At 38.6% G+C, this 16055-nt stretch overlaps 1 protein-coding gene across 3 annotated transcripts in view; it reads left to right on the plus strand.

The window, feature by feature from the left end:
- The window catches only part of RORA (RAR related orphan receptor A), a 714208-nt gene that overhangs the window by 674238 nt on the left and 23915 nt on the right, over positions 1-16055 (plus strand). For all 3 annotated transcript variants that reach the window (XM_063089778.1, XM_063089780.1, XM_063089779.1), the window contains one exon: positions 5524-5609. In XM_063089778.1, the coding sequence (XP_062945848.1) occupies positions 5524-5609 (86 nt within the window). The remainder of the gene's footprint in view (positions 1-5523; positions 5610-16055) is intronic.

Here is a 16055-nt window from a genome sequence, read left to right on the forward strand (position 1 = left end):
TAAAGTGACTAATCCATAAAGGAGATAAGCCATTTTGCTGAAAATAAAATTGAATGCCTTAGGGTTTTTCTTTTTAATCTTTATTGGTTTTCCTGCTTATAATACCAATACATGCTGGTTGTAAAAAATTCAGACATTAGAAAAATATGTAATATCATAGCAAGTATAAAATCCTCCATATTCTCAGACCTACAGAAAAAAAATGACCATCAACAGATTTGTGTAAGAGATAGTTTTTTTAAAGCAGTAGTTCTTGGCCATTTTTGCAAGACATACAAAATTGGTTGACATTCATATGTGTGACAAACATACTCTTAGGGGTGTACCTCAGGTTTGGCCATTGGCCATTTCCTAGCAAGACAGCAGTAACTCCACCCTGCTCAGTCCAATTCAGGAGAGTATGTGGTTGTGCAAGTGAGCTAGAGCAAAAATATTATTGGAGTAACCTTGGGTCCATATTAGTTTATTTTTATATGAACCAATAAAAAAACTTTCAATTCTTTTTTTTTTTTTACTATTATTAGTAACAAATTCCTGAGACACACCCCACAACTGATTGTAACATACCACTGTGTTGTAGCAAACAGTTAAGTGCCAATGTTGTGCAACATTGCTGTGGTATCATGTGTGACTGCCTGTCATATTATTTGGGGGATAAGCAGCTTTTCTCTATCCCCACTTCGAAAAGAGCTTAGTCTAGAGGAAAGAATTTCATTTTGTTATGAGGCAGGATTCCTTATCAACAAAAACAATAATAATAACTACTATTTATTAAGTACCAAATATTTCTAAGAACTGTGATGCATGTAGAGTATACATATATAAAATGATCATATATATACATCATAAATGTTCTGTTTTATTTATACATTGTATCATTGAATCTTTAGATATGAAACTGAAGGTCAGAGAAGTAATTTGCCCAGCCTTACGAACTAATAAACTTTGGCATCTACCATGTTAAGGTTAAAAATGTTACCCAGAATTTTGTAAAATTGAGAAGAATGGCCTGGAAGGTCGATGGTTATTTTCAATTATCAACTAGGTAGATAATTCTCAGGAAGGGATCTTCACATCAGTTCCAGAGTAGTGTGTAAGTTTAACCAAATTACTTAGGCAATGTCTTTTGCTCCTCGGTTAATGATTGCATACCAAGAGTACCAAGAGCAGTATGATGTTTGTGATCGGAGCAATTTATCTTGGCAGTTCAGTATGGTGAGAGAGAAAAAAAACTAAACTTTTGAGTTAGACAAAAAAACAAAATATGTCCAAATCCCAGTCTTACCACTTCCTAGCTTTCTGCTTTGACAAGTCATTGACCCTCTCTGAGTGTCAGTTTTCTCATCTAAAAAATGCGGATAATGATGATGGCAATGATGACAATAACAATAATAGTAATACCTACTTCGTAGGGTTGTTGAAGGAGTGAGATAATGCCTGACATTATAAGCACAAATACATGTTAGTTATTATTGACTATTATAAATACATTAGATTATTATTGAGGGATCACTACTCACCCACAGAATGAAGTGATGGGTGCCTCTCTCATACATTTTTTTTTTTTAATTTTGGGGAGAGTAGGGATTGTTCTCTGCACCAAGATATCACCTAAAATAGGTCCTGGGGAAGAAATTAGGTGTTAAGCATGCAGTGCCCATGTTCTTATTGTTTTGTTTTGGTTTGTTTTGGTTTGGTTTTGGGGTTTTTTTTATAATTTAACATAAAAAGCAAAATTTTTATGAAAATACAATGGTTAATAAAAGCCCAGCCCAAGGACCACTTGGTTAATTAGCACCTTTACCTTCCAGGATATCTTGACGTCCCACTGCCACTTGTTGTCAGCTCCTTGAAACTGCAGAAATTTGCCTCTGCAGGTGTGGAGAGCCTGCTTGAATTACTTAGGGTGCATGAGAGAGCAAATTGTTTAGGCAATAGAGCTGAAAATGTGGGCAAATTAGAATTTTTCATAGCAAGATTGTTCATTGTGAAGCCAATTCATGATTATATGTGCACGTCTTGCTTCAGATATTCCGCTACACAATAAACCTCTTTGCTGGAATGAATATGTATGTGAGCTAATTTAATCAATATACTTGTGAACGTTGACAGTAGTGGTGTCTGACAGAATTCATCCTTTGAAATGCTGGCTGAGTTAATGTGTGCAGTGTATATATGGGCCAAGACTCATAATTTGTGTTAAAAGAAGATTATTTTGAGAAGACACAACACTGCTTGATAGAAAATGGAAAAGCTTGAGAAATGGAAGGCAAAGGGCAAAGGGATTTTTGTCCTTTTCCTTCTTGTTGGACGGAAAACTCAAACTGATGGGGCTAAACTGCCTTCCTTGTGAAAAATTTGCAAGGCATTAATTACACTTTTTTCTCATTGATTCATTTGAATTCTGTAAATTGACTAAAAGGGGGTATGGGGAGGGCTTTTGTGTGTTGTTGGATTAAATGGAGGGCTAAGTTCCCTGTGCCAATCTGCAAATGTTTGCTTTCTGAGAATATCAACACTGCGTGATCAGATCGTATTCAGAGGGTTTGCTTTTCAAGGAGGTAGATTTTAGCATTTGCCAAAGAGCACTTGCAATGGAAATGGTCTTCTGAAATGAGAGAGCCATGCAGCAGGTAGGCTGGTAGAATAGTTTAATCTGACTAATCAGAATACGCGAACATTACTTTGGAGAAACCTTTTTATCGCCAGACCATGAGATTACTCATAAAACTTGTTCTAACTGATTCTGATTCTTTAGTCAACACTGCCCACTGAAATTAAGCACAAACACGGTGGGGACAAAGGTACAGGTGAATAGCCTCCTGCTTGGAAATGCAAGTCAATCTACAGTAAGTCCATTCATTCTAAGCTTCTTGGCCTCTATAAAACTTGTAAAATCTGTCTCAGCTTAGGTATCCTCCAGATCTGAAAGACCATCAGAGCTGAAACAAGGCTGAAGACCAAGAGTTTAGGAGCCAGGCTCAGGCCAGCAGTCCTGTGTTATCATGGCACCAAACTCGGGGTCTGTGCTACAACTGTTCTCCAGATGCACCCCTACCCTGCCCCCACCCAGGCCATGAGCCATTCCAAGGGCAGAAGTGCTGGGCCAGGAGGACACCTCCCGGGGCCACCCCCATCATGAGCAGACCTCCATATCTATAATTTATAGGATCACAGGAGCCATTAGAGGCACTTTGGTCACGGCTTTAAACATCATCATTTCACTTCTCATTGGTAATCCACTAGGTGTCCAGGCAGACCAAACAGCAACACGACATTCTCAATTTGATCCAGATACAGTTTTACTCAGCATTCCCAACATGGCCTACCCAGAGCCTTCACATTCTTATAAAAGCCTAAATAGACATGTTTGATCTTCCCATTATTAAGATGGAATGAAGATAACTCTGGAAAGACCCAAATTGAGTGTGTTGCTTTAATTGACTCAGGTAGCTCTGATGCTGACTTAACTATAGGGCCTAAGGAGATTTGTTTACCCCTAATTTCTGTGATTACAGCTTGAGGTAAGACATAAACAGAAGCTGCTCCCGTTGTCTTCTTTACTTCACATATAAATTCTGTTTAATGGGTGGTCCAAGTATGTCGTGTTCCCTAATTATTCTATTCCTTACGGGTCGGGGTGGGGGAGGCTGGTTCTCATTATAGACTAGTTAATTCATGTGGGAATTTCCAGGCAATAACTCTCAGCTTATATCACTTTTCAGAATTTCTATACGACCACTTAGCTTTTGTGAGTCTCTGGAAAATGTTGGGCATAACTCCCTCTCCCTTTAGAGTTGCAGACAGTCAGTGGCACACACTCTTGCCTTGACCACATGAGGCATTATTAGATTTCGTATTTCATAAAGAATTTTTCTTGAAGAAATCAAGGTAGGTGCTAACATGGGGAGGCAGACTTACAAATGACAATTTTTGTTAAATGTAACCTTAAATATATTAAGTCACATAACTCAGAATATACAGATAAGACAGTGTACAAAGACACCATTATTGGGATATTAGAAAGTCTCCAGATTATGGGAGGTACACTGGCTGTGAGATTTTGAACAATCTCTAAATCCAGACAAGCAAAGAAACTCAGTATGCAAGCACTAAAAATGATTGATAGGAAAAGGACCCTCCTTCTAGAACAGCTTGCACTCCTTAAAAATTACCACGTATTTGTGCTAGTCCCCATGAGAGGGAGTTAGCAGTATATATGGCTTATAAGGAGGTTGAATCCAGTAGTTTTATGTGTGCTCTTTCTAAGTATTGAATACATTGCATCAAATCCAAAGTAAGTGGTTGTAGAAATTATCCCAGGATATGGGATTACATTAGAGGAAAGAGTGAGCTGTGTGTTTATGTGTGTTACTTACATCATGCGACATATTCCTTGGACAAAGTCATTGCTTTGTGTAAGGCACAGGGCTAGGTAGGGGCTGTATAAAAACAAAATAAACCTGGGCACTTGCAATTGTGTTTGTATATGTAATTTAGTAGATAATCTGACATGATATCCAGTAGTCAAAACCATGGAAAGCAAATTTAGCAGAACGGAGTATTTGCCAACCTGTCGCTATAGCTCAGCATTGGTCTTTATTTCACATATAAATGCTATTAATAGGTGATCCAAGTACTTTCTTTTGCCTAATTATTTTATTGTTTAAGTTATTTTGTAATCCTAAATTATGCTCTTTCTAACTCTACTCAAGATATTGTGTTTGCTTAGAAATGTGTTTCGTCACATTTGAGAACTTTCGTGTAATGTATGTTAATTATTTGGTCTTCCAGTGCGAGGCATCTTTAAGTAATCAGATGGATAGAAACACATGCATGCTATACCAGGAAATAAATTTCCAACGTAAAGAACTCAGAAGCAACATATTCTGTTTGTCAGGATTCATCATTATCAAATTCATATAGGATATTAACTTTATGCTTGAAAGCTTTTGATCGTACACAAATGGACTAATTTTTAACACATGGCAACTACGTTAATTAAAAAGAAAAAAGATGAGTAAGGAATTCTTAACCTACCATCACATGTAACGTTAATATTTTGAATTAAATCATGTTCCTAAGTAGACCTGGCTTTTTGGAGTATATCTTTCTCTATCAGTTGAGCTACAAGGCTCAGCCATGACAGGTTTATGACCTTTTAAAAATAATGATGGAAAATGAGATTGTGGAGGAAACATTTTGGTATCTGCTTTGCTCTGAGGCCTAAACTGCGAACTCTCCGGTTCTTGAAGGCTTTGAAATGCTGATTTCAGTCTTCTTGTGGGTTCTTAAACACCTTCTCAAATGACCCATTTTAATAACCCGAAAGCTATTATATAACGAGCAGCCATAATTTAGTCCAGGGCTCTAGGGGGACCCTCACAGTTCAGCAATGAATAGTTAATGCAGTATAATGTTGAGCAGGTTATTAGTTTTCACTATACAAATGCTGATCAGGGAACACTTTTATAAGGTGTTTAAAAGAAAATGTAATTAACTGGTTGCGTGCTTCTGTTGCAGCTCAAATTGAAATTATTCCATGCAAGATCTGTGGAGACAAATCATCAGGAATCCATTATGGTGTCATTACATGCGAAGGCTGCAAGGTAAGCCTTTTTAATTGCTGTTGTTGTTTCTATTAATGTTGGAATGTGTCTTTGTGATTTTTATGTTTTACTTACACCATGTCTAAAATTCAACTCCTTGGAATTATGAGTGATGAGAAGTGACAGGACAATAAATATTTTGGTGTTCAATTACAATTAAGGCAGTTCTACTGGCATGTATTTTTACTTCTGCCTTCAAAGTGACAGAGACTAGAGAAATGTATTTGAGCATTGTTCATGTTTGTCACTTCCAATCCCAGAATTGATTGAACTGGTGAGCCATCTCTTTGGTTATGCTTCTTAAAAAAGAGATAACTCCATACTTCTATGATGTTACTGTTTTAAGCTTTGTAAAAAAAGGTATTTCCAATATGTTTAACCGGAATGAGATTGAGTCTTACTGTTGGCACACAGATGTTAACACATCTGGCCACATTATGGGAAGCCTGTTAGGAAGAACTGAGTTCTGGACCTGGCACCAACCACCACTTGTCCATATTTTTTGGACATGTCTTAATCCTTTAGTGACTCAGTTTCTTCATCTATAAAGTGGGCATAACACCTGTTCTTCCTCTTTTAGGACTAGTCCAAGAATAGAATGAGAAACTATAAATAAAAGCCCTTGTAAGTGGAAAAGTGCTATTTAAATCTAAATATTATCATTATTATTGCTGTCGTTACTATTTTAATTATTACTGACCTTGATCTTGGGGCAGTATATACAGCACATGTGTCATGTGCAAATGTGAAAGAGAGATGTTTATCCTAATAATTCAAGACCTCCAAACCCAGATTGCCTTTATTATCCAAATTTTAATTTATTAAGATTTAAATCCTCCTGCTTACATTGGAAGGGCCTTGAGACAGCTTACAGGATAAAACAGTGCAAAATAAACAGGAGAGAAGCTATTTAAACACGCAAGAGGCCTCTGAGATGGCTGATTGCTACAACCAGGCCTGAATTAGCCGTAAGGCTTTTTGAGGCTGAGGCAAAACATAAAATCCATGAATTTGGTTAGCTTTTATTTAGTGAAATTAGAAAATACAATGTCATAAAATACAAGATCACCTATAGACACAACTCCTGAGAGACTTCCGGGAAATTAGCCTCATAATTTTCTTAATTCTTTATTTTACTGCTAATCATCACAACATTTGCTAATTTGTACATATACAAATACTTCACATTTATTCCATCTTTGTGGTGCTTCAGATTTCTACATACCATGGAACACATTAATAATTTTTTTTTTAAAAAACCACCTGCCTTTTAGGAGTAAGGAGCTTGCTGTTTTTTTAAAGGGAATTTTGAATTATTTATTGCTATCGTAACCCTCAAGGCCTCAGGGTTCTGGATTACCAAGGAAAAAAAGTTATGCTCTTTTACTTCCTCAATCTGCCTCCCTCAAAATTAATTAAATAATTAAATAAATGTAATAAAACAAAGTGAAATGAACTGCCGGGCCTATACCATCTCAGGATGTAAGGAAGAGAGTGATGTGGAACTGATTTGGCTGATGTGGCTGGATAGCTGTTACCCTTCACCCTCCCCCTCTCTGTTCACACCTCCCAAAGCTGTGTCCCTGGTAGAAATAATGTGCCCACTCTCCACGAAGGGTATATAGACAGCAGTGCTTGCCTACTAGGAGTTGTAAGCAAGTCTGATTTTTGTGCATTGCATGTCACCTAGGTGTTTTCTTAAACGCACAGGGTCCTAGGCAGTATCCTGGGCACCAGGTCACTGCTTGCCCTTCATTCTGCCCAAGAAACTGATCACTGCCTCTGAGTCTGTCTGAAATGCCACATGTAGTTTTATGTGGCAAACTGTAGTGAGTATTTAGGAATCAAGTCTGGGGGAGGGGCAAGGTTGGGGCTACATCATATGAAATACCCAACAATTTGGAAGATTAATTAACATGCTGTTCAATAAAATTGAATTGTCTGTCTGAGTACCACTGTGTTTACATAGGTACAAACAATGTGCATTTTCTTTTTACCCTCAATGTTTATTCATGACAAAAATCAGAGAAATAAGAAAACAAAGGGCAGCTATCATGTCACCATGGTCATGTTTTTAGATTCCCTTCCAGATCTTGTCCGTATACAGCCTCAGTGCCAGGGTAGTTTTCAGTTATCTATAGTTCTGTTCCTCTGCTCTACTGACTGTATAAAATGAAAGTCACAAAACAATTAAAACTTAATTTTATTAACAGATTGGGCCTATGCCCATCCGGGGACGTGTACAGTGTTATATGTTTATATTTGATGCATATAGTATTTATTCTGCATTATAGTTTCTCTCTGCTCAGTAACTAACATTTTTATTCCTAGTTACAGTAAAGTCAAGAGACTTCTATTTTTGCCATTCGTGTTAATTATTTATCATGTTCTAACCAGGTAAAAGTGATTATATCATGACCAATTGTAAATAATTTAACTCTGTGATAGCATAATTAGACATAAGGAAAATTTCTAATTAGATATATCAAATACATAGATACCTAATGAGAGGGGCAAAAGTGACTCAGTCATTTTCTGAGCTAATTATTTCATGAGTATATTTTAACTTGCATTTTTCAATCAACAACCTGAAACCATAAGAAATAAGGCAACCTGTTTAATTGCTGAAATAATTATCTATTTTACACATATTCGCTAAGCATTGCCCATGAATGGCAAAATAATGGTCAGCGTTTTGGTAGCTTTTTCTATTGTACCTGGCTCTTCCCACCTCACCCTCTCCTCGTCCCCTTTGCTACCTGTACAGAGATGGTATTAATAGTGCCATGCTTGTGCTCTGAATCTAGAACCAGACTGCGTGGTTGGAAATCCCAACTCTACTATTTGCCAGCTTTAGCACCTACCCCGCCTCTCTGTGTGTCAGTTCCCCCATCTGTAAAATGAGGATAGTAACTGTAGTTACTTTGTTAGGGTTATCACATGCACTTAGATAAAGCATTTAGTGGAGTGCCTGGCACGTAGCAAGCACTTGCTGAGTATTGGCCGTTATTATCATTATCATTACTAGCTAGACACCTTAGTGGCTTGGTAATGCTGCTTTGTATAGTCAGATATTATGTCTAGGACATCTTTGGGTCCGATCTTGATTTTTGGGACCATCTGCAATCTGTTACGTGGAACCCGCCAATAAAAACAAAGATAGTATGAGCACTTCCTTGGGGCCAGGCACTAGGTAAGCACTGTAAGGGATCCAAAGACCTAGAAGACCTAATCCTTCCCTCAAGCAGTTTATGGTCTAGTTGTAGAGATGAAGCCTGCAGAGGGAAAGCTAAATAGCAATGCAAGAACTAAATAACGGGGTAAGGCCACAATCTGTTCTATGACACAAGAGGGGCATATCCATAGACAGCATAGCTAGGTGGCTTAGAGGAGAGAAGAAGCCTAGGGTTCCACTGAGGAGGACCCAGCAGTGGTCTGGGGCTAGAGAAGGATTTTCCCTGTGAAGGAGGAATGGGAGAACATTCTGGGCTGGAGAGGAGGGAAAGCAAGGAATGGCAAAGGCAAAAGCCCAGAAATAGGGAAATCTTAGTGGCATTTAGGGAACAGCATATAACCAGTTAGAGTGGTGCAAAGGGTCACTTTCTGTGAATGGTGTAAAATAGGGGTAGACAGGTGTGCCATTCCCAAAGTTCTAAGGACTCCACAATTGCAAGGTTTTTATTATGAAGGTATTTTACTTGTTCTTTTGAAAGAACAGGGAGCAACAACGTACTGGCACAGCTCAAGCCCTGGATACTGCATTTAAGAAGAATGTGTTTAGAATCTAGGCCTGCAGAGGTTTCGTTTTGTTTGTAGAGATGTTTCTAAGCTCTTGGAATAAAATGTAGTCCCAGCCCTGGGTGAGCACGGTGAGGGGGTGTAAGGAAAGCTGGGTGGGCCTACAGGGACAGGGGCCAGGCCATGGGCGTGCGGGCAGAGGAAAGGTCACAGATGTCACCAGAGGCTGCAGATGTTAGAGTTAAGGTTCAGTCTTCAAAGTGAATAAAGATGTGAAGTGTTTAGAGAAAAATGGTCAGCGTCAAGGTTTGCTTTTGAGAAAATGTCCCGTTTGTCGTTCAACCTCAGTTCCTAGCTTCATCATAAGATACAGTGGCTGCTCAGATGATGATGATGAAAAATGTATCTCAAGATAAAGAGCACACACACACACACACTTTTTTATCCATATCCTTTTAGACTTTTTGGCACTACAATTTCAAATACAACTTTTTAAATCGTAATGTACAATCCAGTATTGGGGTTAGTGAATTGGTTTCTGATTACATTTAAGACCGTTTGCTCTTGATTAGTCTAAGAACAGAGCATTCATTTGTCAAATATTTACTCACCAGTTAATACATTTAAGATGATTAAATTCTTGGATGTGGGTGGGAAGAACTTACACCCGGTAAAGGGAGAATTTGGAACCGTTTCCTTGCATTAACATTCTCTTAAATTAACAATAAAAAGACTTTTCAAAGATATCTAGAGTGTATAGTTGATACTATTTTTTCTCCTATAAGAAAATACTTAAAGCAACTTCTGGGGTTTTTTATGTATTAAGTTAAAGAAAATCTTCCATGGATGTTCCTTTTAGGCCCAAATTGTCTTTTAGAGGATTCTAATATTTTTATTTCAGTTGTGAAATATCACTAGCCCTGAACCAATTCTGTCCACTTTTCAGCAAGAATACATTTATGCTCAACATTTTTATTTTAATGCTTTATAACACCTGGTCCCAGTATTAGAGCTAGCCCTTTAAAATGGAAATTAGACTTGGGGAAGAACAAGCTGTTATTGCATCCTATGATGTCAAAGTTTCAGTTCTGGCATATACAGATTGATAAGCACAGATTTTTATTTAGCTAAATCAGTCCTATGATGAAATGTGCAAGTGGTAAAGGTTATGTTAAACCTGTTTGCATCAAGATGATTCAGATTTTTTTTGTATTTTTTCATTTGTTTTGGTCTTAATCGTGTCTCAGGTAACTCCCCTCCTTCCTCAATTCATGGAAAATGCTAGGCTCGAGGCCATGTCGTACATAAGGCCCTAACATAGTGCCTGGCTCAGGGTAGGTCCCTCCAGCTTGCTTGGAAATGACTTTTGTTAAATGTGTTCACTCGGGTTGGATCTCAGCAAAGCACAGTCAAAAGCAGACATCTACACTTACCAAATACAACAGACAATTGAGGTCAGTTTTAATCAGAGATCATTTGTGCATACAATTCAACAGGGAGGCCAGTCATTATTGAACAAGGATCCAAATTTCCTTGATTTATTGCTGCCAGATGTATGAGCATGGGACTGTATCAGCTAACTTTGGAGAACCAGGCTGCCCGTTCTTTTCTAAGGAACAAATGTCCTGCCTCATTTGTTTCTTTGGGAACTGCTCTTCCTGAACCATCCCCCCGCCCCCATTTTAATTTAATCATTTTCTCTGTCTCTTTCTTTCCTTGATTTTAATCTATGCATGCCCCCTCTTTACCCCTGAATAAAATTAAGAGGAAAATTGACAATTTTCCTCTTTTCCCCTTTATCTAGACATTTAACTTTCTACCACATTTATCCAAAGATATTTCTTCTTCCTCACCCCATCCTTCTGAACATTCTCAACAGAAAGTTCCCAAAATAAATAAAATTATTAACATAGTGCTTCTTCTTACGTATAGCATTCTCTGCTCTTAGCCTCAGAAACAGAATGAAAGGTAGACATACACCCCAAATTCAAAATTCAGCAGTCCCCCAAATTCCAAATGTTTAGTTGTATTGGAAAATACAATAATTTGGGCAGGCATATGAACATTCACAATAAATCACAGAGTTATGAATAAATCTTGGTTGTCAAGAGCAAATGTGTAGCCGTTCCAAAGCGTCTGCCATTAGAATTCAGCAAGGCAGCTGTCAGCTGTTTTCTTGTAATTAAACAGCCAATGAGCAGCTAATTAAGACATATGTGTATACAGAAGTGGAAGTGGGTATGTTAATGAACTGTAGGAATCAATTCATTAAGTGAAAATTGTCAAAAGACCAAACATCAGATCAGCATTTCAGCCTGTGCTTCACTGAGAAGGAGTCCCAAGCAGGAAGGGACCCCCTTAGAGTAAGACCCTCAGGGCATGTCACAACCACACCCACAGTCCATGACCAACCAGCCCACCCTCCTGGGCCAAACTATTAACCCCAATAGGAAATGTCGTGTATGTTTCAAAGCATTTTATTAAGTAGATCTAACAAATGAATGTTTCCCTACCTATGTATAGGCCTGGTATTCAGTGCCCTAAAGAATGCCATCTTTCTTATTTGAACCATTATATAGAACTTTAGCTACAGAACGGAAAAGTGTTTTTTGCTCGCTTGTTTTTGTTTACCTGTTTTTTGTGCGGTCTGCTCTACATGTTTGTCTTGGTGCTCTTTTGGTGGTACATCAAGAAGGCTATGGCCTTGGGAATCAGATGCATCAAGGATTCAGAAATTCAGATCCTACCTCCTCCCCTTACTTTCTATGTGACTTTGAACACATGGCTTAGTCTCCCTACACTTTCTCATTTGTGAAACAGATAGGAAAATACCTCCTTTGCAAATTTTAGGTTGTAAATTGCAAATAAATAATGTTTGCAAAGTATCCTGCATAGTACCTTGTATAGAGTAGGTGGTCAGCATATGATCGTCACCACTGTATTTATCACTACCATCGTTTTCTCTGCTGGTCATTCATTCAACAAGCATTTGTTAGGTTAGCTACTGGAAGCAAAGAAACAAGGCAGTCCAGGAGAGAGATAGATTGATAGTATAGCTAGGCAAGGGCAATGAGAGGGATGAATATAGGCCTCTAAATATGCACGTGGGAGAGACCCCTCAACCAGCTTTGGGAGGGGCAAGATCAGAGAAAGTGACTATCTCAGTGAATCCTGAAGTGAAGGAGAGAGTTTCCAGGAAGTGGCAGGCAGAGGGTCCCTTTGGGGAACTGCAAGCACAGTTGTTTAGGCTTAGCCAGAGAGTGACTTTGAAAAAGGGCAATCCCTTTCTCACCACGGGAGAGAGATGCCTGGACAGTAGTCATCGCTTGGTCAACAGTAGGGAGCCACTGAGGGCTGATAAGCAGGGAAGTGACTTGATTAGTTTTATGTTTTAGAAAGATCCTTAGTGACTGTGTGAAATAGATAGGAGGAAAGAAGTATGGAAGCAGGGGTACCAGCTGGAGGCTGTATAAAACCAACTCAGGAGATGATAGACATGGAACTCATGAAAATTACAGTGCAGATGGAGAGAAATCAATGGATCTGAGAAATAGGAAGGTAGCAAGAAGCAGCATAATCTAGTGACTGCTTGGATGTGGGTGGGAAGGAGGCCGAGACGAAATGCAGCCCATCTTTCTGCCTTGAGTAACTGGGGGGAAGTTGGTGCTTGTCGCTGAGCAAGAAAACCCTGGAGAAGACAAGGCTGGGAAATCAGCAGTGGGTCAAGGTATATTCTATTCTGGAAACAAGAAAAAAAAATTCAGCTTAAGTTTCTGGAACTTGTGTGGGTCAGGGGAAAGATGATGCAGCTCTAGAAGGCCAAACCATGACTTTGGGTAAATGCCTGTCTAAAGGAGGGAGGATTCATTCAGACAAAGGGGAGATGGGGACCCCGCAAGGACTGGGCTCAGTCCAGTCACATACTGGTAAGTTTTTAACAGCCAACTCTGGAAAACAAAAAGTGTCTATACATCTGTACATAACTTTGGTGACTGTTTCACTGATATAATTTCACACAATTTACAAACAATAATAAATATACAATATTCTTTATTATAAATTTCATATAAACAAACAATTCTCACTAGATGGTCTCATTGAGTTTTGCTGAACTCTTACATCTGTACCTGTGGTTGCAGATGACTATAGTTCCAATGTGAATATTGGTGGATATTTCATTTTCATTAATGAATTAGAAGAAAGTGAAACAACAAAGACATATTTTGGAATTTCACTTATTCGTCATTGATGACATGAAAATTTTGCTGAGTCAAATAATAGTTTTCAAATACTGGAAGAATATTTCCTCTTTTTTTGTGCTATTCACAATGTGATGGCTACAGATATGACATATTTTTAAGTTTAACCTACATTATTATCATTTTCTTCATCACTTTTTAAATCTAGACATAAGCAAAACAATAAATTGCATTTGCCAATTTCTGTGGTGTAAATGCTTCCACCACATGGCCGTTTTCAAGCTACCTAACATGCTGTCTTACTGAATGCAGAGTAGGGAAGATATGTACACTAGCTTATCATTCATTATATAGTATTTCCACCATTCAGATAAAATTAATGTGAATAACCCCAAGAACATAGATACTGGTAAATAATTTTAAATTTAATTATTTGTTGCAGGGGATGGGCAGCTGGTTGGTACAGGGATCAAACCCTGGACCTTGGTGTCATAAGCACCATGCTCTAACCAACTGAGCTAATCAGCCAGCCCTAACTTTATAATAACAGTTAGGTTTAACAAGTATCTGACAACAAAATTCCTGAATTTTGGCATTCAGCTCTTGCAACCTGGTATGAGTCTTCTCCTGAATACCATGGCCTCAGTCCCCATCCTGGGGAGCTCCAATCTAGGGTGACTGATGAAGAAATTCATAGTGTACAGCCATACTGGTTTTTTGTTGTTGTTGTTGTTGTTTTTAAGTTTTAGGGAATAGACTTTCTTAGAGAGTGGAAGGCAGGTATTAGAAATAAAACTCAATGAGAGGCACTCTGCAAGGCTAGGTGAAATAAGAGAGGAGACACTGGAGAGGTGTCTTTGAGAGAGAACGGGGGTGTGTGCGGGTACTCTGTGTCAGGAAATCGAGACTGCGTGACATCAGTTTTGTGAGTCCAACACTTAAGAAGAAATACTTAAGCAAGAGGGCACTGACTTAAAATCAGGGTACTGGAGTTTGAGTCCCAACACTGACGTTTACCAGCCCTGGGATCTCAAAAACTCATTTAACATTCTGAGCTTTTTTGTTATCTGGAAAATCAAAAAACTAGAGTAGAACTCTGGTTCTTAATAAGAGGAAGGCAGAATCTTCAAGAAGCTTTGTTAAAATATTTACCATACAAAATTGACAGTTTTTCTTATTTGACCCACAAAACATGGCAATTTCATATTGTTCAAACTAGTATGACTGGACAACATCCCCCAAGGTTCTGGTTCAATAGATCTAAGGTGTATTTTTTAGAAGCTCCATGGGTGATTCTGGCACACCATCTATTTGAGAAGGACTGAACCTGATAATCTTTCAACTTCTAGCTCTTTTGTACCTTCTGTTTGCAATAACTGCATGTTAGTATGGTGCCACTAGGTGGTGGTAGTGTGCCACAGTCGCACTAAGTATACACTTGGAATTCATCATGGTGGCTCTCTGCTCAAGCCCACCATGTTTGTAATTGCACATCTCCATGTATTTTGACATTCATAAAAAGTGAATTTTTATGCGAGCCAAAGAAGTAATTCATTAGCTTATCTTTTAGAAATAATAAAATTGCAAAATATGTACTTAATGTCTTTCCCAGCTAACTCAACTTCAACACTCTCATTTTTGTACACACCTCCTCAATTCCACCCAGAACTCCGTGCAATGGCTTATGCTACCCCTGCTCTCTATATGGCCTCAGCCTCTCCAGCCCCTGGAATTCATGTCTCAGCTCACTCATTTCTCATTGGGATCTCCTTCACGATTGCTGCCTAACCAGACAAGATCCTGCGTCTGTACTTAGCAGCATACTAGCTGCACCTTTAGGTAGGAAGGTGCCTACCATACTTTCTACTTTCTTGTCTTCTTCCTCCTCTCACTCTCCTACGTGTCCTTCAGCTTTTGATGTTTTATCAATTTAACTTCCCAAACCCTGAAACCTCTAAGAAACCCCAAAGAATGCTGAAAAGAAGAGGTTTTAAAAAAAGGAAAGACCAGACCTTCATTTTTTCTGTAATACACAGTTCAGTGTTTGAATCACGGAGGCTTAGCCTGTCTCTCCCGTCGCAGCTCTCGCTTTATAACCCCATTTGACTTCTCTCATCTGGTATTTGATGGTTTTTCTTGTGGGCGTGATTCTGTTGACTTAGTCCATGCCACTCCCAGAGCTTTTTAGTAGGCATTTGCTCAGCTGATTCAATTGAAGAATAAATGATGGTGTGAAGACTAGGTGTGTCTGCCTGCTTGCTTTCCCCAAACCCTTCAAAACTGAGATATCTAAGTAAGGGTAGTCCTCTTCCAATTAGATAGCTGGGAAGCCAGACAATGGCTCCAGCCACTGTGCCACTGCTCAGAGCATATGTGGAATGCCTTGAGGATTTGCCTTACAATTGATGTCATAATTACTCAGACATCTTTAATAATACTGACTCTATGCCCTTGCAGTCTGTTTTGTTTTTGTTGTTTGTTTGTTTGTTTGTTTTTTAAATGAGCCAAA

This window comes from Cynocephalus volans, chromosome 3 (genome assembly GCF_027409185.1).
Source record: "Cynocephalus volans isolate mCynVol1 chromosome 3, mCynVol1.pri, whole genome shotgun sequence".
Lineage (NCBI taxonomy): Eukaryota > Metazoa > Chordata > Mammalia > Dermoptera > Cynocephalidae > Cynocephalus > Cynocephalus volans.